The sequence below is a fragment of the Idiotropiscis lumnitzeri genome, chromosome 13 (assembly GCF_059441095.1).
Source record: "Idiotropiscis lumnitzeri isolate Australia: NSW breed Sydney's pygmy pipehorse chromosome 13, RoL_Ilum_1.0, whole genome shotgun sequence".
In the NCBI taxonomy this organism is placed as follows: domain Eukaryota; kingdom Metazoa; phylum Chordata; class Actinopteri; order Syngnathiformes; family Syngnathidae; genus Idiotropiscis; species Idiotropiscis lumnitzeri.
Genome location: NC_142403.1, coordinates 16749412 through 16776171, shown reverse-complemented (window position 1 = coordinate 16776171; position 26760 = coordinate 16749412). Strand labels below are relative to the sequence as shown.

At 39.4% G+C, this 26760-nt stretch overlaps 3 protein-coding genes across 6 annotated transcripts in view; all 3 read left to right on the top strand.

Moving 5' to 3' along the window:
• The first annotated feature begins 509 nt into the window (after window positions 1–509).
• mysm1 (Myb-like, SWIRM and MPN domains 1) lies at window positions 510–6842 on the top strand. The gene is made up of 19 exons (XM_088313186.1): window positions 510–609; window positions 973–1036; window positions 1132–1202; window positions 1323–1397; window positions 1533–1614; window positions 1686–1784; window positions 2200–2696; window positions 2782–2912; window positions 2984–3087; window positions 3229–3306; window positions 3393–3463; window positions 3561–3615; window positions 3730–3780; window positions 4519–4593; window positions 4688–4876; window positions 4949–5081; window positions 5716–5821; window positions 5975–6032; window positions 6127–6842. Exons 1-19 carry the CDS (start codon window positions 554–556, stop codon window positions 6397–6399), a joined length of 2268 nt encoding a protein of 755 aa, XP_088169312.1. The 5' UTR covers window positions 510–553; the 3' UTR covers window positions 6400–6842.
• Window positions 6843–7688: 846 nt separating this feature from the next.
• On the top strand, window positions 7689–19846 carry oma1 (OMA1 zinc metallopeptidase). Of its 4 annotated transcripts, none has more exons than XM_088313486.1 (12): window positions 7689–8184; window positions 8984–9212; window positions 9413–9586; window positions 9673–9780; window positions 11214–11342; window positions 11603–11677; window positions 12319–12468; window positions 13759–14039; window positions 14739–14778; window positions 14864–14957; window positions 15075–15127; window positions 19357–19846. In XM_088313486.1, the coding sequence occupies exons 1-10, from the start codon at window positions 7871–7873 to the stop codon at window positions 14882–14884; spliced, it is 1521 nt and encodes a 506-aa protein (XP_088169612.1). In that variant the 5' UTR covers window positions 7689–7870; the 3' UTR covers window positions 14885–14957; window positions 15075–15127; window positions 19357–19846. The 4 variants fall into 4 exon arrangements, with proteins under 4 accessions (XP_088169612.1, XP_088169611.1, XP_088169610.1 ...); XM_088313485.1 differs by having other exon boundaries at window positions 19340–19846; XM_088313484.1 differs by having other exon boundaries at window positions 14739–14957; window positions 19340–19846.
• A 5338-nt stretch (window positions 19847–25184) lies between these two features.
• Window positions 25185–26760, top strand: part of dab1a (DAB adaptor protein 1a) — a 162940-nt gene continuing 161364 nt past the window's right edge. Inside the window, exon 1 of the mRNA XM_088313543.1 lies at window positions 25185–25285. The gene's annotated coding sequence lies outside the window, so the exon portion shown is untranslated. The remainder of the gene's footprint in view (window positions 25286–26760) is intronic.

Sequence of the window (26760 nt, the reverse complement as noted above, 5' to 3'; positions counted from 1 at the left end):
CAATATTTTTGGGGCTTTTTTCCAAGCATTTCTTCTGAGGTTTTATTTTTAGATTTCTAATTCTAATCTTGGCTGGTGCATAATTCAGCTTATTAGTTTACTGACCCCTCTGCACATATTTAAATGGAAATATTCGTGTTTTTAATAGTTTATTTGTTTAAAATAGAATATAAGCGGTAACACAAATTAGATGCTTTTCGGTTTATAACGCAGTAACGAATACGGCGACAAAGAAACCCGAGCCAGGACGTAAAGGCGTTGGAGGCGAACGCAGCCTCGTCCCATACTTACTGTATTCGTCCCTCCGGCCACACGGTGTCGCTCTCACATCCGTGTTGTCGTCTAGGCAACGTAACGCGGTATATTGTGTTTATTAAAGCATTTGTGGGGTCACAAATATTTTGCTTTTAACAAATATTGTCGTAATTATCAAAACCCTGTAAACTACGCACGTAGTTGAAGCGACTTTTAATGATTTCATGGCAAAGTTCGTCACTCCAGCCAGAGGATGTCGCTGTCACTTCCGGTCACCTCCTGGTTGTTTACGTTCAAGATGGAGGACGAGATAGATGTTGACATCGAGGGAGAAGAGTTCGATGTTAATATCGGGTAATGACCTCTTTAGTTGTCGTAATTCTCGATTATTATGGCTTTCTTATTTCACGAGCTGTCTCATACTTAAATTCCTGTAGTCCTGGTTGCGTATTTTCCGTTAAACGAGCTCAGCTAAAGCTGAGCATAGTTGTGTTAAGGCTGTCAGGCTTCTGTCATAAACCTGAATGCTCATTCAGTGTTAAATGAAAAAATGGCTGTGTTTGAAATCACTCGCAATAAACTATATCGTGTTCTGTATATAGTTACGTTGCCATTTTGTAGTTTAATTCGAATGGGTAGTATGCGTGTTATAGTGTAGTATAGTGTCCAAATTAGGGACTAGTGAATGATTCTGAACATGTGTTGTTTCTATTACAGTGAGCAAGATGCAAGAAGGTTAGTTCAGGAGCAATCTGCCTGGAAGAGCAACGTGGGGATTTTGGTAATCAACCTAGCTATCACACCATAAATAACCGCATTTTGCTCTTTCATGTGTCCCGAATCTGCTCACGTTGACAATATGTGTTTGCGATTCAGCCCTGGGAGTTGGACACCTCCATCAGCAATGAAAATCGAGAAGCCATCCACAGAATGTTACTGGAGGAGCAGTATCCTTTCCCCCCCTCCTGGCCATGACTGCATCACGCCTATTGCCCTATGCCTGTGCTTCGTTTAGCAGCTTTTGAGGCAATTCTTGGTTATCCTTTTTTGACCTAAACTACTTTTAGATACTATCTGAAAGGCCAGGCGATTCCTAACCATATTTGGCCCATCGATGCGAACAACAAACCGAAAGTGAAGAAGTAAGTCCAGTGCATTTCAAAACAGATAGCATATCACAAAAAAGATTTACTTGGTTGCTCAATTTCACATTTTTATAGAAATAATTAAAAAAAAAAAATCTATCCATCCTTCAAACATGCTGACTTTCTGTTCAGGTCTCCAGCTAAGACCACCTCTTCCTCCTCTTCCTCATCCCGATGGTCCAAACAGGAGAAAGAGCTGTTTGAAGAGGGGCTGGTAGGTTTTTAAAAATCATCATCATCAAGTCATGAAAGTACAAATATGTCAGCTGTCTTGTTGGCGTGTAGGTGCAGTTTGGGCGAAGGTGGACCAAAATTGCCAAGTTGGTGGGCAGCCGCAGCGTCTTTCAGGTCAAGAGCTACGCCAGACAGTATTTGAAACGCAAGGTGAGTCATTTCATTTCACTGCAAATGACTGCATTGGAGTATTAATCGTAACTATTCATTTAAATATTAGTCATCCCAAGCGTATGAGTCATGCCTTACATTTAAACTAATCCAAGACAATTTTGCAGAATAATTCCATATCATGAATTATTCAAAAGAATGACTCAAAAATAGGCCCAACTTTCAACTTCTTTGTAATCTTTTTATCCATAGAAATACTCAAGTGTATATTTATGAGTTTGCTTTTGGAATGACATTATTATTTATTTTTTTTTAATTTGATTTAAAACTTAAAATTAATCTTAAAATATTTTATAATATATTTCACATCGAAATATATTCAGCATTTTATTTGTGTAATTTCTCGCCACAAAATGACACCGACCAATCCCATGTTTGCTATTTCGCCAACCAGCAAGCCAAGCTGGCGTCGGGAGTGGCGGCTCCCTCCGCAGGCGCCGCGCCGCCATCGCCACCCGCTCAGCTCAGCGCCGGCAACACGGTGCGCATGGAGAGACTAGATGAGGACGAAGAAGAGGACGTGGATATCACCGACGACCTCGGCGGCGAGCGCGGGGCCGAGCGTCAGCCAGAGTCTCCGCCCGGACCTCCGCACGGCCTCTCGGAGGAGCTCGCCGACGAGCGAGAGGCGGAAGCTGAAGCGTCTACAGCCTCCGAGCAAGCGGAGGAAGAAGCGGACGGGGAAGCTGCAGAGGCTGACAGACAGGACGAAGATCAGGAGGAGGACGAGGAGGAGGAAGAGGAGCTGAAAGCGCCGGAGCAGGAAGTGGAATTGGACGTGGGGTGCATCAGCGAGGACGAGAAGCAAGCCATCCCGGAGTTCTTTGAGGGACGGCCTTCCAAGACGCCTGAGCGATACCTGAAGATCCGCAACTACATCCTGGACCAATGGTGAAGCACGAAAACAAAAACGCTAAAGTACGTAGCGCACAACAGGAGTGCGTGGAATGCTAACGCCGTTGTGGTGGGTTGGCAGGCTGAAGAGCAAACCCAAATACCTGAACAAGACATCGGTGCGGCCCGGCTTGAAGAACTGCGGCGACGTCAACTGCATCGGGAGGATACACACGTACTTGGAGCTCGTCGGCGCCATCAACTTCAACTGCGGTACAAACCTGCGACACTTTCTTCACATTGATTTACATATTGATTTCATCCTCATTTTTCTGATTTCTCAGAGCAAGCTGTCTACAATCGGCCCCGGGTGGCGGACCGCACGAAGCAGAAGGAGGGCAAAGATGTGCGGGAGGCCTACCAACTGGCCCAGAGGCTGCAGAGTATGGTAGGGTGGCCATTTTTGTAGTCCTTTGTGGGGTTGAGGGCCACTCGGCTTGTTTTTTTTTTTTTTTTTGTCTTTAGTTATTTTGTCTATAAATTATTTAAATATTATATATATATAAATTTCCTGGCTGTTTGTCGGCAGCGGACCAGGAAGCGGCGCGTGAGGGACACGTGGGGAAACTGGTGCGACGCCAAAGACTTGGAGGGACAAACATATGAGGTGTGGACTCACACGCACCTCAATACAGTACAAAGCTAGCATCATTTCGTGACACTGGTACACATCTTCATCTTTGTTGTTGTTAGCATCTTAGCGCCGGGGAGCTGGCCATGCATAGAGAGCGGCCCAAAGCCTGCAAAATGTCCAAACACAGAGGGTGAGCGATGTCCATATGACACACACACGCATCTCCAAACGTCATCCTTTGTGTTTGCGAACACTCAGCGTCCATGTTGCTCGCGACTTGTTTTTAGGTCCCTTGATCCCTTCCAGCTCATTCCATGTCGGTCGTTTGGAGAGGATGCGCAGGTCGGTGACTACCGCCGACCAGAATCTCATTTAAGAACTCATATTGAAACAGGAACGCTCTTTCATCATGTGGTATCCTTCGAAGCACCGTTTGAAAGTGTCGGGATTTTTCAGGAACCGTTCCAAGTCATCGTGTGTGCTGAGACGCTGCTGATTATGGACATGGTGAGCACACGTTCACGCAAACGGCATGTCATTTGAAATAAATAATTGTCATGTTAAAAAAAATGCAATGTTGTGGGAATTATTGCTTAATATGAGGAAATTGTTTCAAAGAAATAATTTGATTTTACAAGTTCAAATTTGTAATATTACAAAATTAAAGTAATAAGATTATGAGGGACTTCAAAAGAGTAATTTAAAAAAATATATAAAATAGGAATAATGGTAGTTCTCCAAGAATTAAATGATATTAAAATAGTGTGAAAGTGAAAGATTTATTACCTTTTACAAGAAAAAAAAATGTTGGAAAAGTCGTAATATTATGATGGAGAAAATGTTATATGATCATTTTGTGCTTTAAAAATTATTTTCCCTCATAATAATCCAACTTCATTTTTTGTCAAATTTCTTTTTTTTTCTTATAAAGAAACCAACATTTTTTTTGTAAAATTGTGAATTTCTTTTTCACATAAGTAGAGAATTTACGCCCACAAAAACTTTTCTTTTTTTAATATTTATATTACAACTTTTTTTCTTACTGTTCCTAATATTAAAAGGAAAATAAAATTGGTGAGACAAAAATAGTCATTTTACAAAAATAAAGTTGTAAATCAGAAGCATAACACCCTCTTATGAAACCTTTTTTTTAATTACACAAAGAAATACTATAATTTGCGAACAGAAAATGCTTAGTGTTCTAAATGAAACGAATGTAATGATTTTTTTTTAACTGCCGGTCAGCATGCTCACGTGTCTCGAGGCGAGGTGATCGGTCTGCTTGGAGGAACTTTCAACGAGGAGGAGAAAGTGTTGAAGGTGGGGCTAAGTTATTAAATATGACCACAGATGTCATGACTACTTGACGGCCATCTACTATACCCGTGTTTCTGTGTGTGTGTGTGCGATGCAGATCTGTGCCGCAGAGCCGTGCAACAGTGTGAGCACGGGGCTCCAGTGCGAGATGGACCCTCTATCTCAGACGCAGGCCTGCGACGTGCTCTCCTCTCTGGGCTTCAGCGTGGTGGGTTGGTACCACTCCCACCCGTCCTTCAACCCAAACCCGTCCGTGCGCGACATCAACACGCAGGACCAGTTCCAGGTGACGTGAAACAAAAGTTGGCCCGCACATTTATGAGTACTTGCTTATTCAATTTTTCTATTTTGTTTTTAGAGTTATTTCTCCCGCGGCGGCGCTCCCTTTATCGGGATGATAGTGAGCCCGTACGACCCGGCCAATCCCTCCCCGCATTCCCAAACCACCTGCTTGTTGGTCAAGGAGAGCCAGGAGGCCCCGGCACCGCAAAGTATGTCGACAAGAAAATGTCACGTTGGGAGAAAAAAAAAATGTTGTATCATGATAAAAGAAGTAGTGTACAGCGTCGGTTGTCTTAAAGTGCTTTTGAAATACAGTTGAGTTGAGTAATAAGTTAATACCACGAGAGACAAATTCTATTTGCATGAATTTGAATGAAATTTTAATACTATAAAACATATATTGTAAGCAAAAAAATATCAATGAGCAGTACAAAGAGTGTTTTTTGGAATGAACATGACGTGAAAAACATGGAATATTAAGATATTGATTAATTCATTTCACATGAATACATTTATTATTAAATAAAAAGTTTTCCAATACTCTGACTTTCGGGGAGAGAAAAGAATTACTTCATAATATTTCACTATATAAATGTTAATTTTACCAGCATAAAGGTGTATAATTTTTAAATATGACTTTTTTTCTGTAAACATAATATTGTGTGTTCTGCTGGGATTAATAGGTAGTACTGTATTTAAAAAAAAAATAATAATATATAAATTATATATATATATATATATATATATATATATATAAAATTGATATATTATTAATATTTTTTTAAATAAGTGCATAAGATATTTGTCAATGAACATGCGTAACATTTTACGTTTGTTTCCCAGAGCTTCCCTACAAATTTGACTTCCTGCCATCACAGGACATCCCAGACTGGGATCAGACTTTAAGACGAGCCCTGTGGATCATCCAAAAGTATTCCCAAACACCAGGGTGAGAAATCCAACACCATTATGGTTTGAAGTACCGCTCAACCGATTAATTCATAATAGATAGTCCGGAAGCAAATGTCACATTTACAGTACTGACAAGTTCATTCATATTGAATCGAATCACCTTAGTGTATTTCCCACATTTTCTTTCTAGGAGTGTGCACATGGAGCGATTTTTCCGGAGGGACTCCCACCTCACCTGTCTGGAAAAGGTAACAGCACACACATCCATCAATCAAACATCATCTTAAAAGGATAATGTACCATTTTTTTCCCCCCACCACTTTCTGTCTGTCCGACGTTCAGATGCTGTCATCGCTGGCCAGGTACCTTGAGCCGCTGCCCGACGAGGACGAGGAGGGAGAAGCCTTCCTCACTCAAATCCACGCGCTCTTCCTTTCCGACTTCATCGCCCAGCAGCCCGGTGAAGGCGAGCGCCAGGAGGCCAACTCGTCAAGTGACTCGCCCGCACCCGTGAGTTCGGGAGATGTCGAGGAGGATTCGGGAGGTGACACGCACTCAAGAACCGTACTACAGCTGGGCTCTGTGCTGTCCACTGGACATGACTATTTACTCTGATATGATTGCATCTAGAATGCTACGTTTGTAGTTTTTTTTAGTATTATATTATACAAATATATTTCCAGTGAAGTTTTAAAAACATACTGTACATAAAATATGCAGACTCTATGGAAGAAAAATTTGCCTATTTGTATACACAGTGGTCTGTCAAATTTCAAGGGAGCCCACTTACGAATTAAAAAAAAAAAATCTCAGAGTGGGAAAATGGTGGCAGTAAAATATCAAGTGTGTATGCTTATTTTACATGCATGTTTAGTTTACTGTTAAAATGTATAGAACACAGAGCGACTCATACATTGTGTATGTAAACAACAACGCAACTTTCTTTTCCTTGTGAAATTTTCCTGGCTTAATGCTAATAAACGATGCAAAAAAAGGGCTAATAAATTGCAAAGATGTCACACTGTTATAACCCTCTAAATAAAAGATATTTGAAGAAACACGTGTAGACATATAATCTCACATTACCCACGGTCAGATATTCTTTATTCTTTGTGAAAAATGACAATTACTGCAGTTTACTGAGTAGTTTTGACCACTTTCTTCATGTGTCTACACGTGCATGTAAAATACTGCCCCCTGGTGGCCAAGGCACTCGAAGGAACCACACTGAATGCATGAATGAATGCATAAACTGTTTCGTTGCATTTTGTTAAGTATGTTACGACTGTATTTTTGCTTACACAAACTGTTTACTTGCATTTATTATTAAATGTTATGACTGTATATTTTTATCAAGTAATACAATAAACTGCCATTTTTCATCTTTTTCTTGCAGCAACATTTCTATTGTTAGAGGTACCAATTGTATTATTTTTTTACTTGTACTAATCGGAATAATTAAAATGACTGCCGATAACTAGCTAACATACTGTACGTACGCATATGGTATTATTCTGCTCTTGTTGATTAATATAGTCATAGAATATTCAGTATTTATATTTTAATATTAGTTCTTACACGTACTCACGTGAAAATAAATGCTGTAATTACAATTACAGACATTGTAAAAACATGCGATTTAACAGTATTAAAATAAAATTTCACTTTACTGGAACTTTCAATTCGGTACTTTTGTTTCTACTCGAATCTTTAAGCAACGGGCTTGCTTCCGGGGGCTTGTAGGGTTAATTTACAGCTTTTATAAAGTTGTAGTATTTATTATAGTTAACATTACTGCTAATTTAATGTCCGGAAGAGGAATAAAAACACATATTAAAATTATATATATATTTTAACGGTAGTGGTCACTTTAAACATTTCTTCCGGCTTTGTTTCCGGGGGCTTATTTCGCGGGATGGAACAAATGTCAGACAGGCAAAGTTAAGTTACAATTCTCTTCGCATACGTTTAAATTCAACGCATTTTTAGTTTAATGACATCAAAACATGTTTTCTACCGAAACTTTGTTAAATGTAACCAAGGTTACACGGAACTCGCGTGACATTGACAGCCAGTGAAGACCTCCATGATGTTTCCCTTATTAAGAGGTCTTCCCCTGTCTCAGCTGACGCGACACCTCCACGGGTGCCCTCACTCCTTCTCCACGCGCTCATTGCGAGCTCCTCACCGGCTTCAATACAGCCTCCCTCGGGCCGGTGGACCCGTCCTTGTCCCACGCGGAACCACCGTGACTGTCTTGTCCAAAACTCCGTCCCGTCTTCAGGTTCCATCATGTGGGGCTCAGTTTCGTACCTCGAGCCGGGTGAAGGCGTTACCCGCTCCTCTTATCTGGATTGTGCTCAAGCCTGTCCAAAAGATCATGGCAATCATACTGGGAAGGTAGGAGAGGAGCGCAGCTACCATGCTTAATATCACAAATTGATATCTAAAACCAGAGACATGAAAAGAATATTTTAGGGTCTTTGTTGAAACTGCAGTAATGCATAGAATGCTCTAAGGTGGGAAAAACGATGTCTAATAATTAAATGCAGAATATATATTCCGTGAGAACAGCTGAACTTTATTAGGGGTTAATCACAGACATATCTTGAGATATGAGGGTGTGCAAACTTTTGCAACACGGTCTATTATTATTTTTTTTTTGTTATGCAGGTTATAGGTGACAGTAATGGTAAAATGTTTTGAAATTAATTATTAACGTGGTCTCAGGTTTCTATATCACAAAAAGCGTACGTTGGGACATGGGTGTGAAGACTTTGTATAGCCGATGTATTTTGACATTTAGCCTTTTTTTTAAGACCAGAAAACGACTGCAGAATCATACCGAGAAAATTAATAACGGAAATTGCAAAATTAGTCTTTGGACTTTTATACCTTTTTCCCTAATCGGATAATCTAGAGTTATCCTGTTTTGGAAACACTTCAAAATTCTTACGTTTTAAACTCAGTAAATGTCTGCAGAAATTACAAGAATTACTTTTCCTAAAATGTTTATTGAATGGTCCTCATGGAAATTATATCAGCTAAATCATTATTTAAAAAAAATAGAAAACTATCCACTTGATCACTGCTGGAAATTACAAGATTCTTTTTGTACTATAATTACATCGTATCTAATTAAGAAGAATAAAATATAAAACGATACATGAGTATCTTCCGACTTGACGTCTCACTGCAGGAGTCTGAGGAAATGGTGGGTGGCGCTGCCTGACAACCGGCGTCAGCTCTTCCGCCAGTGGGCATGGCAGCGGCGCTGGCGGCTGGTGGCGGCGGCGAGCACGGCCGCCGCAATCGCAGCCCTCCTCCTCTTGACACACCTGGACCAGTCGCCGGTGACTGGCCGCACACGTCTCTTGGTGTTCAGCAGGCAGAACTACATGGAGCTGGCAACCTTCACTTCAGAGGCGGTGAGGTGAATTTTTTTTTAAATGTAAAAAAATCTAGAATTATTTAATAAATGTAAAGAATAAAATACAGGTTTGAATTCATTAAAGCAACCCCTCAAAACCTCTTTCATTTAAGTTTAAATACACACACACAAAAAAAAAAGATTCAATTTAACAAGCGAGGACATGTTTGTTGACGCCGGATCACTTCCTCTGTGCAGTACATGGAGGAGTTTGGCAAGCTTCTGCTCCCCGAGAGCGACGTTCGTCACCATGTGGTTGAGCAGGTGGTACAGCACCTGGCCAAGCGCAACCAGGACGTCCCCGAAATGGCCGACGTGAACTGGAGCGTCCACGTGGTGCAGAGTGACAACACCAACGCTTTTGTGCTCCCGGTCAGCAACCATACTTCACGTCATCATCACAAAAAAACCAAAAAACAATTTAAACTCATCGTTTGTGTTTTGCGTTGTTGTCACAGAACGGCAAAGTGTTCATGTTCACCGGCATGCTGGAAGCTGTGGCAGATGTCCACCAGCTCACCATCGTGCTGGGACACGAGATGGCTCATGCTCTGCTGGGACACGCCGTAAGTCATGACGTTAGGTTAGAAATTGGAAAAATACAGCACGTGTTCATCGTACGTGTAGATTTTTGTGGAATTCGAAAATGATGCGTTTTGAAAGCTATGTATGTGTTGTACGTGAAGCTGTTCCCAATATTTTGCTGACCTTTTTTGGACAGATTAGAAAAGAGTGATTTAGTAAAATTTTCAAATTTACCAACACATTTAGCTTTGCATTAACAAACCAAACTCTTTTTATTTGGTGGCGTTGAATATATTTTAGATTTTTTTTGTACATTTTATATACAGATACAAATAATAGAAAAAAAAAAGGTCTTCTGACAAACAAGGTCAAGCTGCGTTAAAATTGTTTGTTCATGGTTAATAAAGCTTTAAAAAAAAGTAATAATAACTGCTGCCATTATTAATTATAATTAAATTAAATTTATACAATTTCAGCACGCCTTTAATTAAAGTTTAATAAAGCCTCAGTGCAAATCAAACAACTTTAAACATTTTAACTTATTTACATTTAATCATTTAAAAATAATAATTTACAATGAATCACAAATATAACGTCTTCATCAATTTATATAATTAAAATTCTTGGTTGTATAAAGCTGAAAAAAATCACTTATGAATGCAAATAATGCATTTGACATGAATTTAGGCCGTTTTGACACATTTTGGTCAAATTAAATATCTATAAAATAATAAGAAAAGAGCACTTAAATGCACAAAAATATAAATAATAATCATAATAAATATAAAATAATGATTGCAATTTGCGTGTTGTATTGCGGTTAATAAAATGGCCGATATAAAAACATCTTAACTCATTCACCACCAGCCGAGAAAAAAAATAAATGGATATTTGACGTGTTTAGCCGTCAATGGTAGGCAATGAGTTAAATGCTGACATCTCAATAACGCACATAATGGTAATAAAATGCATTTGTGAACATGAACACACAACCCAGCACAGTTAGGACGAGTGCTTTTTTTTTTGTTGTTGTTGTTTTTTAAGTGCCTTAAGCTAATTTTATTGTTTGTTTTGCAAATATTTTTTACTGTTAAATGAAGTCCAATCATATTACGATTCCCACCTTCAGCACATTAAAAAGCCATTTGAAGCGGCGAAAAACATCCCATTCATGTTGAGTCAGTGGCGGGGTTGCGGCCGGCGAGTGTTTACGGCCTCGTTAAAAGTCCATTCTCGTTGCGGCGTGAACAAGTGGGCCATCAGCTCGTGCCGTTTGGGAGTTTCAAGCTGGGAGGAGGCGTGTAATTAGATGAAGGCAATGAGCAGCCACAGGACACCTGATTAGCTCAGCGACTCCCTCCACTCTTGGACTGCGTAAATTGCACTTCTTTTCCCCCACCATCCCGCCACGTTCTCCTTCTGACCTGACCGCCACGTCAACCTCCATCTTTTCCATCTCCTTGTCCTTCCTCAGGCGGAGCAGGCCAGCCTGTCCCACGTGGTGGACCTCCTGTCCGTGGTCTTGCTGGCCGCCATCTGGGCCGTGTGTCCCCGCGACAGCCTGGCGCTGCTGGGTCAGTGGGCCCAGGACAAGCTCACACAGGTGACGCTGCGTATTAATCGGAATATTAATATTGCGTTAATGAACGCAATCCGTGACAGTGTTTGTCACGTTGAAGCTACTAAAGTGTCACAAAAGAGAGAAAATATGACGGGGATTATTTACATTTACATGTAGAAGCAATTATGTAATACACACACACACACACTACTAAATTCTACTACTTCGACAATATTTCATGAAAAGATGCTGAAGAACATTCAGTTAAACTCACATGACCCTCTGTGTGGCGCCCCCTGCAGTTGATGTTCAACCGTCCATACAGCAGAAAGCTGGAAGCGGAGGCGGATCAGGTCGGCCTGCAGTTGGCGGCGAAGGTAACCCATTGACTTGATTACAGAATCCCCCCCCAAAAAAGGTTTACAAATTATATTATTACATAGATGACACCTTATTTAATCAAATTAAAATGAATAAATATTTTTTCATAAAACTCAAAGAATTGAATGTTTACATACTACACAGTTACATGATTGCGCCTTGAATGATAAATTAAATTGAAAATGATGATCATCGTAAATAATAAAATAACACACATTCAATAATAAAATAAAATAAATGATTAAAACTGATTCAAAGCAATTTAGTAGAAATAAAATGAGTGGATGCTTGAACAAGGAATTTCAAAAGAAAAAGTGAAAAAAAAAAATACAAGAAAACTTTTACATTTTTCCTCTTTGAATACGACCCTGTGAAGATAAGCAGCTCGGATGGTGGCAGGATGGATAAAGTAGATTTAGAACAAATCTTGACGGCTCCTTCATTCGCTGTAATTTTAAAATGCGCCACGAGGGGGCATTATTGTCAAAGTAACCAATTTTGATATCACAGCTCACGATCTAATAGGTACAATTTATCAATCTGGTAATTTGAAGTGATTAAAAAAAAGCGATTAGGCGACCAATATAACAACATTTGGCACGTGTTGGGGTGTGTGCGTGTGTGTGTGCATGCTCAGGCTTGTGCGGACGTGCGTGCGGGGCCCGTCTTCTGGCAGCAGATGGAGATCAGGGAGCAGCTGAGTGGAGAGCCCAGCCTACCCGAGTGGCTGTCCACGCATCCGTCGCACAAGAACCGCGTGGCACAACTGGACCGCCTCGTGCCGCAAGTACACAAACACACAATTACACACACGCACACACATCGTGTTTTAGTAAAGTGAAGGCCCACACGCAGGACCTCCACATTTCATACGTTTTTCCAAGGAGGTAATGAAGCGGCTGGAGAGATATATTATTCCCTGCTGCAGGCTTGGGAGGTTGGAAGGATGGTAAAAGGTTCACTGGGTTATTTTGTTTCATTTTATTTTTTTTTTTTTCCTCCCCCCTCCCCAAACCAACAAAAAAAAAAAATCCAGGATATCTGCTTAAGTTTACATCCTGGAGGCAAGCGAGCTGTGTGGCTTAGCGACTCAATCAGACGTAACTGCAGGCTAGACGGAAGTTCCTGTGGAAGCGTCAGCATCCACAGTCATTATTTCTGTGTGTGAGTGCGTTTGTTTTGGGTGTGTTTTAACCTTGAGTCGGCTCACCGAGCGGCAAAGACGAGCAGATGGCTCAACGCAAATTTGTGCTTGCCTGCGTCGTCTCGTGCTAGGCTGGTGGGAAGAAGTGACCGCATACGGCTAGGCGGCCGTCTGCGCAGTCGGGTCAGTCCATCAAAAATTCAACTTTGTCTGCTTTTTGATGATGAATTCAATTTAGGCAAAGTAAATGATGAAGTGGTAGATTAAAAAGTAGCTTGATTGAAGAATAATTGACGAAACAAATAATCTAAATCAAAATATCAAGTCAAAGGGATTGATAAGTAAGATAAAAATAGCATCAATTCTTAGTTTATAGCACATTTTTAATAACTCTAAAATGACAAACAAAAAAAAACAAAAAAATAATAATAAAATAATTCAATCAAAATACAATATTTTTTTACACATTAAATGGTGGATTGAAATTTTTTATTGCATTTTAATTTACCCAAAAAATACAAAAATATTACACAATAAATATGTTAAATATGTTCAAAAAAGTAATGTTTAATTAATAAATTATTTAACAGACAATAATATAAAAAAGTATAACAGTTGGTTAAAAAAAAATAGTCATTTAAGTATTTTATGTAACATTTAGAAATTACATCAATCATCATCAAATCAGCCCGATTAATTTCTGTGTCTGCAAGTTACAAGATAACACATCAAACACTTAAAAAAATAAAGATAATATTATTAATATTCACGTTATTGAATGAAAATAATTTTTCATCATTTTTCTTGAGAATATTGACTTCAAAAGTCAACTTGGAAGCATAACACGGACCGCTAAAGGATTTCCGATCCACCACATATCATGAAATTGTTCTAAAATCAATCAGGTTCTTTTATGCATGTGTGTTATTGTAGGCGCTGGAGTTGAGAGAGCGCTGCGTGTGTCCCGCCCTGCCGCCCACCGACCCCCGTGCCGTCTTCTCCAAAAGCGTGCGCGTGCTGCTGGAGGACGCCAAGGCGCCACCACGACCGGGCGTGGGCGGCGCGCGCTCGCCTCAACACCTTCCCGTCGGGGTGGCGGCCCCCGCTGCTCTGCTCGCCCAATCACCGCCATCGTTTTCGTCCGACGTGACCCAGCCGGACAATAAAGCTTTGGACGGAGCTGGAGCGCCACCTGTGACGCCGCCGCCAGAACGGTACTGATGCTCCTCAGCAATACATAGATACGGGACCCTTACGGGAAATTTCCTGCACTACTGACGACCCTCATCCCAGCGTAAAAGCAAACATTCACCACAAGGGAGGGAGGGAGAGGGAGAGGGAGAGGGAGAGGGAGGGAGGGAGGGAGAGAGAGGGAGAGGGAGAGAGAGAGAGAGAGAGAGAGAGAGAGAGAGAGAGAGAAAGAGAGAGAGAGAAATTTTATAAGAAGCGGTGCAAAGGCGATCGATACCTTGTCAATGTTCGCCTGGCGGCCTGCAAAAAGGCCATAACGCGAAATTGGCTTGAGCCTGAAGCGCCATCATTTAAAACAATGATTGTCGAGCGATGATGATATATGTCATTGGAGCCTCTCACACCAAAGACTGAAACTGAAGGAAAAGCTCTTTCTTTAAAAAAAAAAAAAAAAAAAAAAGTCTGACATTCAGGGAAAAATGTGTTTATTAGTTGAGCATTTTTTGCCTTCCCTTTCTTTTCCAGCTCGCTCCTTATAGTTGTAAGAAAGTTGTGGAATGAATAAAGATTAAAAAAAAAAAAAAGACAAACATTTTTGTTCTTTTTTTTTTTTTAAATTAAGATAAAAACATTAAATTGGCTTGTTTTAATATATTTTAGAGAGGTTTAAACTCTTCTCTGTACTTTTCTGACAAAATGACACATAAATGACATCGTGTCAGGCTCTCAAGGAACGTCCTCAAGGCCAAAGAACCTCAACGGGTGAGTCATTTGACTTTATTTTAACTTTTAACTGATCCATCCAAATGCGACTTTAAACATAAAATGAATGTGAAATTACCACCAGAATTTTCAAGTACAGGTGTGACGCACACGCGCAGCCAGTTTCCACGACAACGTGGAATCCATCTCAGTTGAAACCAAAGAACATCCGTCTTACGGTGAGCTGCCGTCATTTCCATTCAAATCAAACATTTGATTTTGGGAGGAGGGCCAAAAACAAAGCAAAAAAAAAAAAAGTGCGCTTGTTATTCCGATTTTGTGTTTCTTCTTTCTAGACGCCCACACGGGACGAGCGGAATGAGGCGGGAACGCCGGCAGCTATTTTCAGGTATTGTGAGAGTGTGCAGGACACAGCTGCTGTGTGGGAGGCGCCCGCCGCGTCCCATCATGCACTCTGGCTGCACTTTGACCTCTGCAACTTTTCTTATTCATTATACAGTGTGCGTGTGTGCGTTAAAATGATACCACACGACAATTAAGCGTGCGGCACGTGGGTGACAGATTGGGAATGAATATTTAATGCTTTTTTTTTTTTTTTTGAATTGAAACTGCATCATTTATATTAAATTATTTTGTGGACACTTATGTTAGATGCATGACAGGTTAAGGATGTTAGAATATTTCTTTTGTTGAAAATCAAAAAAGTTATAGTAATATATATGATATATATATATATATATTATAATAATATAGTAATAACACTGGACAGCATCAAATTTTAACAGATTTATTTATATATTTAGCTTTTTTTCTGGCATGTTTCTTTATTTTATTATTATTTTTTTTATATTTTGAATTTTACTTTTCAGTTTGACCAATCAAACAAATTGTTATTCGGTGTTATTATTATTATTTATTTATTTATTTATTTATTTATTTTTACATTAAATCATCACCTTATTAATTCAATTTGATCCCCATAATGACCAAATGTTTTTTGGGCTTTCTGCATATAATAATCAAATTTTTTTATTTTATTGTAATTCCTAAAAATATACATTTTTTTAATTTTAAATTGTATATACAGCAGATCTAAAAAGTCAACTCCCACAACAAATAAGTGCGCAATAAATATATTGCACAGAAAACGTCCGTCTGCATCAGTCTTTCCTTTGCATGGCTGCGCTTTTCCTCATATGTCATTTGCAAAATAAGAATCGATATCAAGGAAGTCACGCGACTGTATTAGACGTGTCAACCAGAAAGTACGCGGGGAAAAAAACAAACGATGACTGCTGTTTATTCGTCCGTCTGTTATCACGCCGGTGTTAATATGAGCCGATGGTGCGCGAATACGCTTACAGCTACTTAGTGGGGATGCACGCGAGATTAAGCTTGGAATACATTCACACAATAATCCTGCCGGGTTTGCCGCTGATTACGTCACCTTTTCATATTTGACATGATTCCGTTTAACTCGCACCTGCTGCGAGCCGCCTTCGTCCCACTTAGGGCACACGCCGCGTCTTGTTGTCATGGTTTCCGGCCTTGCTCGCTTTGAAGGACCGAACAACGGATCGTAAAACAAAAAATACATCCCGTTATGACAACGCATACGCGCTTTTTCCTCACACGCGTGGCCAGATGTGCGCTAGTGCCATGTAGCATGCTGCGTGTGTGTTTGTGTGCGCCACTTTGGCCTACTTAGTGCTGAAAGTAGCGCACACAGCGCCACTGTGCTCTTCCTCTCTCCCGGTGGACTCCAGCTGAATAATTGAGTGGTGCCGAGGCCGCGTAATAAGCTAGCTGCTGCTTTGATAACGCGACGGACACTCTCGCTCTGTGCGTGCGTGTGTGTTCGACGGGTGCCGTAATGACCGCGAACACCCAAAAGCAAACATATGCTCTCAGACTGTGCACGACGAGTGTGTTTTATGGATCTGTTCGCCGCACGCGCCACATTGACGGATCCTCTACGGTCGTGTAATCGAGAGGCTTCGTCATGGAAGTGCTGCTCAATCAAGCCGTAGTGGTGCAAATTCAACGCCGACATTCTTGTCCTTTAACCTTTCATCGCCGGTCGATTTGAAGTGTGTGCGCAAGTAATCGGCTCGCGACACAAAATACGAACTTAACTTTGGTGTAACGGAATGGTCATAAAGCAACTCACGAGTCGTTTATTTATTCTTAAGTCGTAATTTGGAGGACTACACTTCGCTTACTTGAGTACAATTTGTGGCTACCCACCTACGGGTAAATATGTGTCCTCACGAGGGCACTTTTTTTGGTGAAAATCCTCTCACACACACACACACACACACACACACGCACGCACACACACAATACAAAAACATTGCAGCCTCATGCTAGCTGATAAAGAGCTCTTCTGATTTGGGCCGAAGCTTTTCCTCGGTGCCCAGGCCTCATTAACACCAGTGTGTGTGTGCGCGTGCGTGCGTGTGAGAGAGAACGAGGGAGGAATAAGCCCTCAGTTCTTATCAACAACAACAGACCTGTGTGGCACACGCACACGCACACACATCTGAAGCGCGTGGACAGGTTGCCAGCATCAGCGCCGATATTCCCCTCGCAGGACAATGATAGACAAACCGGACGTGTGCGTTTGCATGTGTATTAAGAGGTCAATGTGGTTGTCAAGGCAACGTGTTCATTTCTATCGCGCAGCATCATTGGGGCTTAATTGTGCTTTTCAATGACGACATTTATGCTGATTAAAAAAATACAAGACGGGATCAAGTGGTCGTTAATGTGTGCCGAGGGCTGATTTGCTCTTTTAAGCGTGACACTTAAGTCGATTGTTTGCAAGTGTGTATGCAATTCCGTGTTATTTTTGGCAGCTACTTTACGTGATGCGTTTTAAAGTTTTACTTTAATTACACAATAACAGTCTTTTTTTTTTTTTTTGTAGTTTATTATCACGCAATGCGTCACGATTCTAACACTTTGAATTGTTTTCTGCAAAAGTTTGGCTTTTTTTACAGGAATTCATAACTATAAACACTTGGGAATTTTTTTTACTATTGCATTTAATCATTTTAAAAATATTTTTTCTTAAAAAAAATTTGAAGGAAAAAAAATAAAATAAAAATTCATAACTAAAAATATTGTATATATGAAAATAAAATATTTTGAGGAAACTTTTTTTTTTTTTTACGAAAAGCTTGTATTACATGAAAAAAGTCATTACTAAAAATTTTTTTCGTTCACTGAATTTACATATGTTAATTGCAAAAGATGTAACAAGAATTGTTGCATATTTTCTACTTAACAGTTCCTTTTTTCTCAAGTTGAAAAATTAGTTATAACTTTAGTACAAGACTAAAATGGTTTTTTTTTTCCATTACATTTCATTTAATTCACTTCCCACAAAAAGTCAGTTTTTAGGAATTCATTGTGAATTATTTTATAAAAAAAAAAAAATATATATATATATATAAAACTATAAAGAAAACGTTTTTCCTGCTTAAATCATATTACCTGTCAAAGAATAGTCACATTAGGAAAAAAGACAAAATTGTTAATATTCTTTTCATATAAGATTTGATATATAGAATAAAAAAAAGTCATTATTGCAGAGCAACAAATTAGCACAATTTGAATTGAAGTGATTTTTCCTCCTCAAATCAACATCCTTCATATGTGTTTTTTTTATTTAAAAGTAGTCTCAGACGTCACCTTTGTGCGATTTTGGGCCAGTGGCTGCCCGTCCACTCAATATGACATATGAATATTGCACAAGCCATTCTCTCCTCTCCTGCCCTGCTCAATTATTCATGTGTGGCCCCGAGTCGGCGCAACTTTTTTTTTTTCTTTCGCTCCAGGCTTCCTTACAAATAAGTAAGCACACGCGCACACGCACGGTGCTGATAAACAACCGGAAGAGGTGATGAGAGATGTCAGGAAAAAATATTGGTTTTATTGTTTTATCCACAAACTACGTATTTCACCAATTTAATAAACTAAAAATAACACTTTTCACCAATATTAAAAAAAAAAATCTGTACAGAATGTGCAATTGTTTTTTTCTCCTATTATTTATTATATTATTTACGCTATAGTATTTATCCAATTATTTGTTAAATCTTTATATATATATTTTTTAAATTTTTTAGAAGTGCGAAAAATTCATCAAGAAATGTTTACCTGCATCTCTGATTAAATAATTTGTTGACCAGTGTTATTTATCTTAATCACATTTTTGAGAATTGTTTTTTATTTAATGAACCAAATTAAAAAATGTTTCACGTGTATGTGATTTTTTTTTCTTCTTCTTATCATCACCCCATTATTTAATAAAAAATGAATGTTAAAAAGTCGAATGTGCGCTTTATGTAGTTTATTTTCTCCAATTTTTTTTCTATTTTTTTCAAATGATTGTACAATTTTTTTGTTGTTGTTTTGCAGCAAATACAATTAATTGATTTATTTCACAAGACAAAAAAAAATACATTTGAACTCGGCACGTTTTTGGAAAACAAAATTACCACAACCAATAAACTGTTAAAATGACATTTGTTTAAAGCACATGGCAGGTGTGAAACTGACATATTTTTGTTTGTTTCATCTCTCTTTGTTGCAGATTTTCACCTTCGGCAGGCGTGTGCGCACCCGCCAAACGTGCACACTACCCAACCCTTCCAATGGTTGCTCTTGTCACCGCCCATTTAGCGTCCTGTCCTCCTTAAAAGCTGTGAGCTTTTAGCCCGCAAGTGTGACTCTCACATTTGATTCGTGGAACCCCCCCGCCCCCGCCGGCGACGCGGGTCAACGACCTAAAGGTGACAGCGAGGTCAGCGAGAGTCGACGTGATGGACGGCAACCGCCATATGCGCCGGCACAGTGACCTTGACCGCAGGACGGTTAGCGGAGGCGACCATTTGACTTTGGCGGTTGAGTTTGCCAACGCTGCACTGTGAAGTCGAATGTGTGCGTTTCCTCCGCTGGGAAAAGGAGGCAGCGCTTCCTTTTCACTTGAAAGCGCAGGAGCATGCTGGAGGACATCAGCGAGAAGAAAAAGTGCCGTCGAGATTCCATCAGTGGAGTCTTTGAGTGGAGCTGATGGTAATCTCAAGGTTGTAGAAACGGGAAGTGGAGTTTTTTTTTTTTTTTAATTTATTTATTTATTTTTTTATCATCCCTTTTTCCTTGGCTGACGCATGGCATTCGGAGAAATACGCTAAAATTTAGGGACGTTTGTGCGGGTGCAGCGTTAGTTTTTATTTCGTTTTGATATCCGTTTTTTAAATTTTGTTTTAATTGGTTTCCCGAGCGCGTTTGTTAGTTTCATTCGTTTTAGTATTAGATTTAGTTTTCTTCTTTTCTTCGTTTAAGATTAAAAATATATATATATCTTGTCGTACAAACTCAACCAAAATATTTTAAAAACTACTATTTTTGTTTTAATTGGCTTCCCGAGCGCGTTTGTTAGTGTCATAAGTTTTAGTATTAGATTTAGTTTTTTCTTTTTTTCGTTAAAGATAAATATATATATATATATATATATATATATCGTGTCATACAAACTCAACCAAAATATTAAAAAACGATTTTTAATACATATCTCGATGCACTCAGTTCAAGAACGACACATTTGAGTCGGTTTTATTCAGTGAGCTGTGTGTGTGTGTGTACTGCTCGAGAGTGTGTTGCAGCGGTGATTGACGAGCCGCTGTGAGCGTGCAGCTGACGTGTGACTGACCAGTAAATATTGTCGCCTGCTGCTGCCTCAGCAAGTTTCGGCGTATGCATCACATTGGCAGGCATGCAGGCAGCAAGGGAAAAAACGCAAACTCATGAGAGCGAGAGAGGTTGGGAAGGCTACGAGAGCGCAACCACACAGCAGCAAACACCGTCTACTGCTCAGTTCTTTGATTTATGTGTCGTCGTGGCCTGGACTTGGGTGGGAGAGAACGCTGGAAGGGGGCAGGTTCACCTGCAAGCACAGCCGAGTGCAAAGGGGAGAACTTCTTTAGGAAGCTTTGGAACAGTACAATATTTGGAAAGAAGATTCAGATTTCGACGGTGTGGTTCTTGTAAATATTGTGATTTGAATCTTCAAAAGATAAGACTTCATCTTGAAAAAAGATTTTTTTTTCAAATTTTTTCAAATATTTTTTTTTACAATTTTATTGCACACAAAATTGTCAGAAAAAGTCCCCTTTTCTCTCAAAAATATACTTTTATTACAATTTTAATCTACAAAATGTCACACTTGTCTTGAAAATGTATTTGCATTTTTATTAAAATGTTTAACTTAACAGGGAACTTATTTTGAATATTTAAATCTTTCCCTAAAAATGCATTTCCTTTTATTCTCCCCCCCAAAAATGTTTTGGGTCAAAAGTAAAAAGACATTTAATCACCCACAATGTTTTTTCTGAAAAATATACAAATTATCTTTTTGCCCAATATATTCTTTTTGTCTGAAATTTGCAACTTTTTTCTCCAAAATGTGTCCAGTCATTGCAAAAAAACTACAAATGTTTTAAAAAAAAAACAAAAAAAACAAAAAAGAAACACGTTTTTATCTTAGCTCATTTACTACCATTGACGGCTAAAGACGTCAAAGATTCATTTTTTTACTCAGCTGGTAGTGAATGTGTTTAGAATAGATTTCTCAAATGTTTTCTTTTTAATTATAAGTATGTGAAGTATTTCCCTAAAATCTAGAACTTTTCATTTAAAAAAAAAAGTATTACTTTACCTGGATTTTTTTGGGAAGTCTTTACTGAATTGTATGCAACAAAATTCATTTTCAATTATTTTTTTTCTTTTCTTGAAATGAACCTTATTTTGAAAATAAATTAGACTTCACTGAGAAACTAGATCACTATATTCAAGTTGAAAATATACCGTTTAAGATGGAAATATTGGAAATTTTCTTCTGAAAAAAAGCGACCCAAGATAACCGTAGTCGCCATCCACTTCACTGCATTTTTGTCCACCAAACAGCTGTGTGCCAAAAAGTACTACCGTCAGCATCTGTCTAAATCTCTAAACGTGTGAATCCGTGGTTGCCGAACCGCGAGTATCCCGTACTTCAGACACAAACAAAACCAAACACGATTCCAGCATTTATTCATGGCGCCTAACGTATATTTTGAGCATGACTAAGTGGTGAGCCTTGTCCAATCAGGAGGCAGATTAAAAAAAAAAAAAGAAAATCCTCACCGCTCTGTCCTGTCGCTTGCCAGCGTGGACGGGCAAGCATGCCACAATGGCTTCCCTGTGCGCTAACATGATTACATTGACGTGGTGGAATGGCGCCAGAAGGAGGCAGGCTGCCTCCCCACTGAGTGGCTGCACTTCTGCAAGTCAATAATAAACACGCCGCTTCCTCCCGGAGCACATTTTCTCGTTTATTGATCTGCAGGTGATACCAGGACATCGTTGTCACATTGCTTTTCTGTCCATATCAAAGGGGTCAGCAACCAGGCGCGAGCTTGACATTTAAAAAAAAAAAAAAATTATTATTATTATTATTACATTTTTCACTTCATTGTCACCGATGGCCAACGGCATTTTGCATACGCTCGTTTGTTCAAATCGTATCTAAAAACATTATTTTTGATTAAGTCGCTTGTTTTATGAACGAGATCGGCAAGATTTGCAAGGGCTTCTTGGCTACGTGTTTGCTAGCTACATGGGAAAGTAGTCTCGTTAACACTTACTGTAAGAATATAATGATCTTAAAGGGGAGGTCAACACCCCCCAAAAAATATTTGCTTAATATGTTCTATGTGCCTTCACTAGTCTAAAAATGGCATTTTGATTAATATTGCGTTTGTGAAATATGATTTAAGCAGCAAAATTCACCCGTTTTAAGCCATTTTGTCACCTCTGTCGACTGATAATGACATCCGAGTTGCTGAGGACTTGAGTAATGACCAATCACGGCTTACTTGTTTTCTGAAGCTGAGCCTTGATTGGTTGCTATCTGAGCAGCTGTGATGTCATTTCAGTCGACGAGTGGCAAAATGGCCGCCCCTTGAGGTGTTAAAAAAAAACAGGTCGATTTTGCTGCACGAACTTAATATTAATCAGAATGCCAGACGAGTAAAGGAGCATAGGACATATTCTTGTAAAAAAAAAAAAAAATTGGAGTTGACGTCCCCTTTAAGACAGTTTCTTTTAAAGCGCAGATACTGCTTTATTTGTCCACAATCAGTTCAACAACAAAAATTCCATAAAATGCCCACTTTACATCTTAGAACAACAGATTTAAAAATGATCATCATCCTAAATGGCCTTTTTGTGTGAAAACAAGCATCGTGGCGACTAACCGTCCCCTTCACATGACCCCGACTCATCATTGTAATTAGCAGATAACCTTTAACGAGCCCTCGGCCCGAGCGTGGAAATGCCACATTCAATGACAAAAAAAAGACAAAATGCACATCCGCACATCTAAACGGCGTTAAGTGTTAAATGTGTCGTGCCTTAAATGTCACCTGACTGTATAGCGTGGAAGGCACGCCACGCCGCCGAGCTCTCTGGCTACGGGGAAAGATCACGCTGTCACTAAGCGTTGTCGCCGCATGCTGACAAGCAGAAGCGCGGAGGACCACTAAAACGCCGATGACAATCTGTGGGCAGCTGTAATTAAACACATTTGTCATCCACGCCACTGATATGTAACAGTGGAAAATGTCAAGTTATTTGAAATGAGGACATTGTGTAAAATTGACTTTTTATACAAATAGTTTTTTGGAGTGCCTCTAGATAGAATTTGTAAGTTTTTCCCAGCTCACAATTTAGCGGGCGCAGCCTGGTATTCTATCTTTTTATGAAATGTAAACGTTCTCCACTTTATTGCACAATGAGATCCCTCTGATGCTGTGGAATCGTTCGGGCGGACCACGCTGTCAGATTTGACGACACAAATGACAGGAAAAGCCTACTAGATCCGCAGACCTTTATCGGGGTTATTTAGAGGCACGGTTAATGGTGGCACGCGTGTGTCGATTGACGTTTGATTGGTTGATTCTGCACACCGTCACATCACCATTTATAGGAGGGTGTGCTGACTTTTGCAACCGCATTTTCTCAGTTGTTTGTTTTCACTTCCCCTCTCAAATATTTTTTTTTTATTTCAATTGGGTTTTGCAGGTTATGGGTCACCAAAGTGGAAAAAGTTTTGGTTTAGTTGATAACATAAAAAACAGGGGTGTGTAGACTTTTTATATCCACTGTACGACTCTCTTTGAAGACAAAATTTGCAAATTGATGAATACTTAGTGTGCTCAGGACTGAAAAGCTGATATATTTTCCATTCATGCAGTGTCTTGTTGGGCTTGAAAACCAATATAGTGAACCTCAAAGTTTCCACCAATGAGCATGCGGCAAACAAATGGTATGCTGATTTATGAAAATACCCATGAATATTAACCATAGAAATGTATGGCTGCCTCCTGACGCGCAGGGATGGATTGAAGTGAGGGATGGAGCAATTATTGTATGATAATGCCTTTAAAGTTTCTTATACAATGAATAGATTTATACAAATTAATGAGTTTTATTTAAGGAGGGGGGGGGGTGATGCATTTGTCTATGCATTAGATTGGGACGCCACATGAGCGCCATCACCGCCGTGCCGTCATCTTGCATCAAGCTGACAGCAACCGAATGCTGAAACATAAAGTAGGCGATACACTTGCACTCGCACGATGACACCCGCTTGCCTTGCATGTATCTCTCTTCGTGTTGCCGTACGGTCACGCCTGACTTTCCGTCGATGCTGTGGAAATGCACCATGCCTCCACACGTACAAGTTACGCAACACACATTCTTTATTTTTGCTTTGTGGAGAATTGATTCAACATGTGTGAAATTAGACATGGATTTATAATCAAAACAAATGTGTGTGTGTGTGTGTGTGTGTGTGTACACATTGTCCAGGGTGGAGGTTTTGTGGCCAAAAATGGACACATAGGCCTGGTCAAAAATCAAAGGTTAAAATATTTATCCAAATCATGAAAATTTGTTTATTTTAATAATAAAGTATAGCTTTCTAAATTTTATTATTAATCATTTTATTATAATTCATGAATCAATTATTAATACATAGCAAATATCATGCTCAATATTTTTGATTTGATCATTAATCATTTAGGTCATAACTACGTATATCAAAGTTTGGCCCGCCGAGCCTAAAGCCGGAAGTCCCGCCCCGTCTGTCAGCGTGCCAATTTAGTCATTGGATAATCAAGTGACTTCCGCCAAGCAACAAGTGGGCCGGGCTAACATAACTTTTTTGATTATTAAAAAGAATGAGCGATTTCGCTGTGCTTCTTGGTAGTTAAAATGCGCAAAACGTTTACACGCACACACATTCTATATTCGTTTGTATTAGGAATCATGAATTAGAAACATATAATCAAAAATCAACCGTTCTCCCCCCTTTGACAGGGAAGAGACTTGGTACAGTCCAATTAGCTTTTGCTTGTTCCTCGTTTTTCTCCTCAATTCAGCATCTGGCAAGCCAACACTTGTGTTCTGGAACAAACTAGACTAACCCACAGCTACGGTAAGGGAAAAAAAAAGCTAATTTAAAAGTTAGCTAAGCGAGCAAATTACAACAGCTGTTGTATGTTGAAATGGGAAGGGGGCGAATAAACCTCCGTTGTTGAATACGAAATGCTAACATGAAACTGAGCGGTGAGCGAAACGATAATCCGGTGGTTCCGTTTGTCCTGATAGGGAGCTTTTGTTGTATTTTTTTAAGGCTCAAGAAATAAAAATAAATAAATAAAACAAATAAGCACAGATGCTTATGTTAGTGTACTTTAACTGGGCACTGCATTACTAGGGCAGTCCACAGTCTCCACTTTGCTGCAGCACTGCAGAATTTCTCTCCTTCATTTTTGGAAGTGGAAAAATGACAAGTCTGACATAGCTGGGGGACCAAGACACTACTATTATATGACATTTGTTTTTACAGTATATTATACAACTTTATTTATATGCACATGTCTCTACAGAGTGTGTGTGTGTGTGTGGGTGTGCGGGTGTGCGCGTGTGTGTGATTGTCAGAAAGTGCAATGCGAAGAAATCAAAGTGTCCTGTATGCTCTCCCCCAGAATCCCCTTGCCAGTGTAAACAGTGTGTGTCTGCGAGCAAAAGAGACCAGTGAATTATTAAAGTCTTCGGAAGCGTCACTCAAAAAGAGCCCGTGATCCACTGAGACACTACGATACACACACGTAAATCGCACGCACGCACGCACGCGCGCACGCCAACAGATCTGGCAAGACCCAAACGATGCCAAGCTCGCATTCATTTGCAGCGAAGAATGTTTGTGAGCGTCGGTGCTGAGCAAAGCTGGTAGATATCGCAGTTGTACAGCTGCATATTTTGTACAATCCAGTAGTGGTGCAACAATTAGTCAATTATTCGACAACAAATTGATTAATCGAATTAATCTGATTTATTTTTTTATTATCGATGACTTGCTTAGGATATTGTAGCTTTTTTTTTTTTTTTAAATTTGACATTTTCCAAATGGCCTATAAATCTGTACATGAGTTAGACAAGATTTATGAAGCTGTGCTGCCTTTTTGCTCCAACATGTTTAAAGATGCATTTTGCTGCAGTTCTGTTCCCCTTAGATAAACACGAGGTTGAGAAATAATGTGAGACAGCAGCTTCGCAATCCTGCTTGTTGTTATTGTTGTAAATTTAAATGTGGCACGATGGACTGCTAAAATAATAACATTTGCAAGCAGTAATGAACGGGCCCTCGCACGCTCTTTTTACATTTCTCGAAATGATGGTAACATTTTGATCCGCTCGCATTGGATTGCGTCAGTCCGTGATTCTAGCGGTGCTTGAGCTCCCTCTTGTGGTGGGAAAAATACTTGCGCAGATTAGTTGTATTTAACTTTTAAGTATGTATTTGAATTCATTTAAAAAAAAAAAAAGAAACTGTTATTTAAGTACTGATTTTATTTCACTTTTTTGCACGATATGTTTTAATTTATTTAGCGTACAAAAGTCCCGTTG

Bases quoted from the DNA above. Each gene is read 5' to 3' on its own strand.
- oma1 (XM_088313484.1), top strand. From the start codon at position 7,871: ATGATGTTTCCCTTATTAAGAGGTCTTCCCCTGTCTCAGCTGACGCGA. The intron at 9,587-9,672 runs GTCAGCAACCAT...TTGTTGTCACAG, and splicing joins CCAACGCTTTTGTGCTCCCG to AACGGCAAAGTGTTCATGTT. The intron at 14,040-14,738 runs GTACTGATGCTC...ACATCGTGTCAG, and splicing joins GTGACGCCGCCGCCAGAACG to GCTCTCAAGGAACGTCCTCA.
- mysm1 (XM_088313186.1), top strand. From the start codon at position 554: ATGGAGGACGAGATAGATGTTGACATCGAGGGAGAAGAGTTCGATGTT. The intron at 1,615-1,685 runs GTAGGTTTTTAA...GTTGGCGTGTAG, and splicing joins AGCTGTTTGAAGAGGGGCTG to GTGCAGTTTGGGCGAAGGTG. The intron at 5,822-5,974 runs GTGAGAAATCCA...TTTTCTTTCTAG, and splicing joins AAGTATTCCCAAACACCAGG to GAGTGTGCACATGGAGCGAT.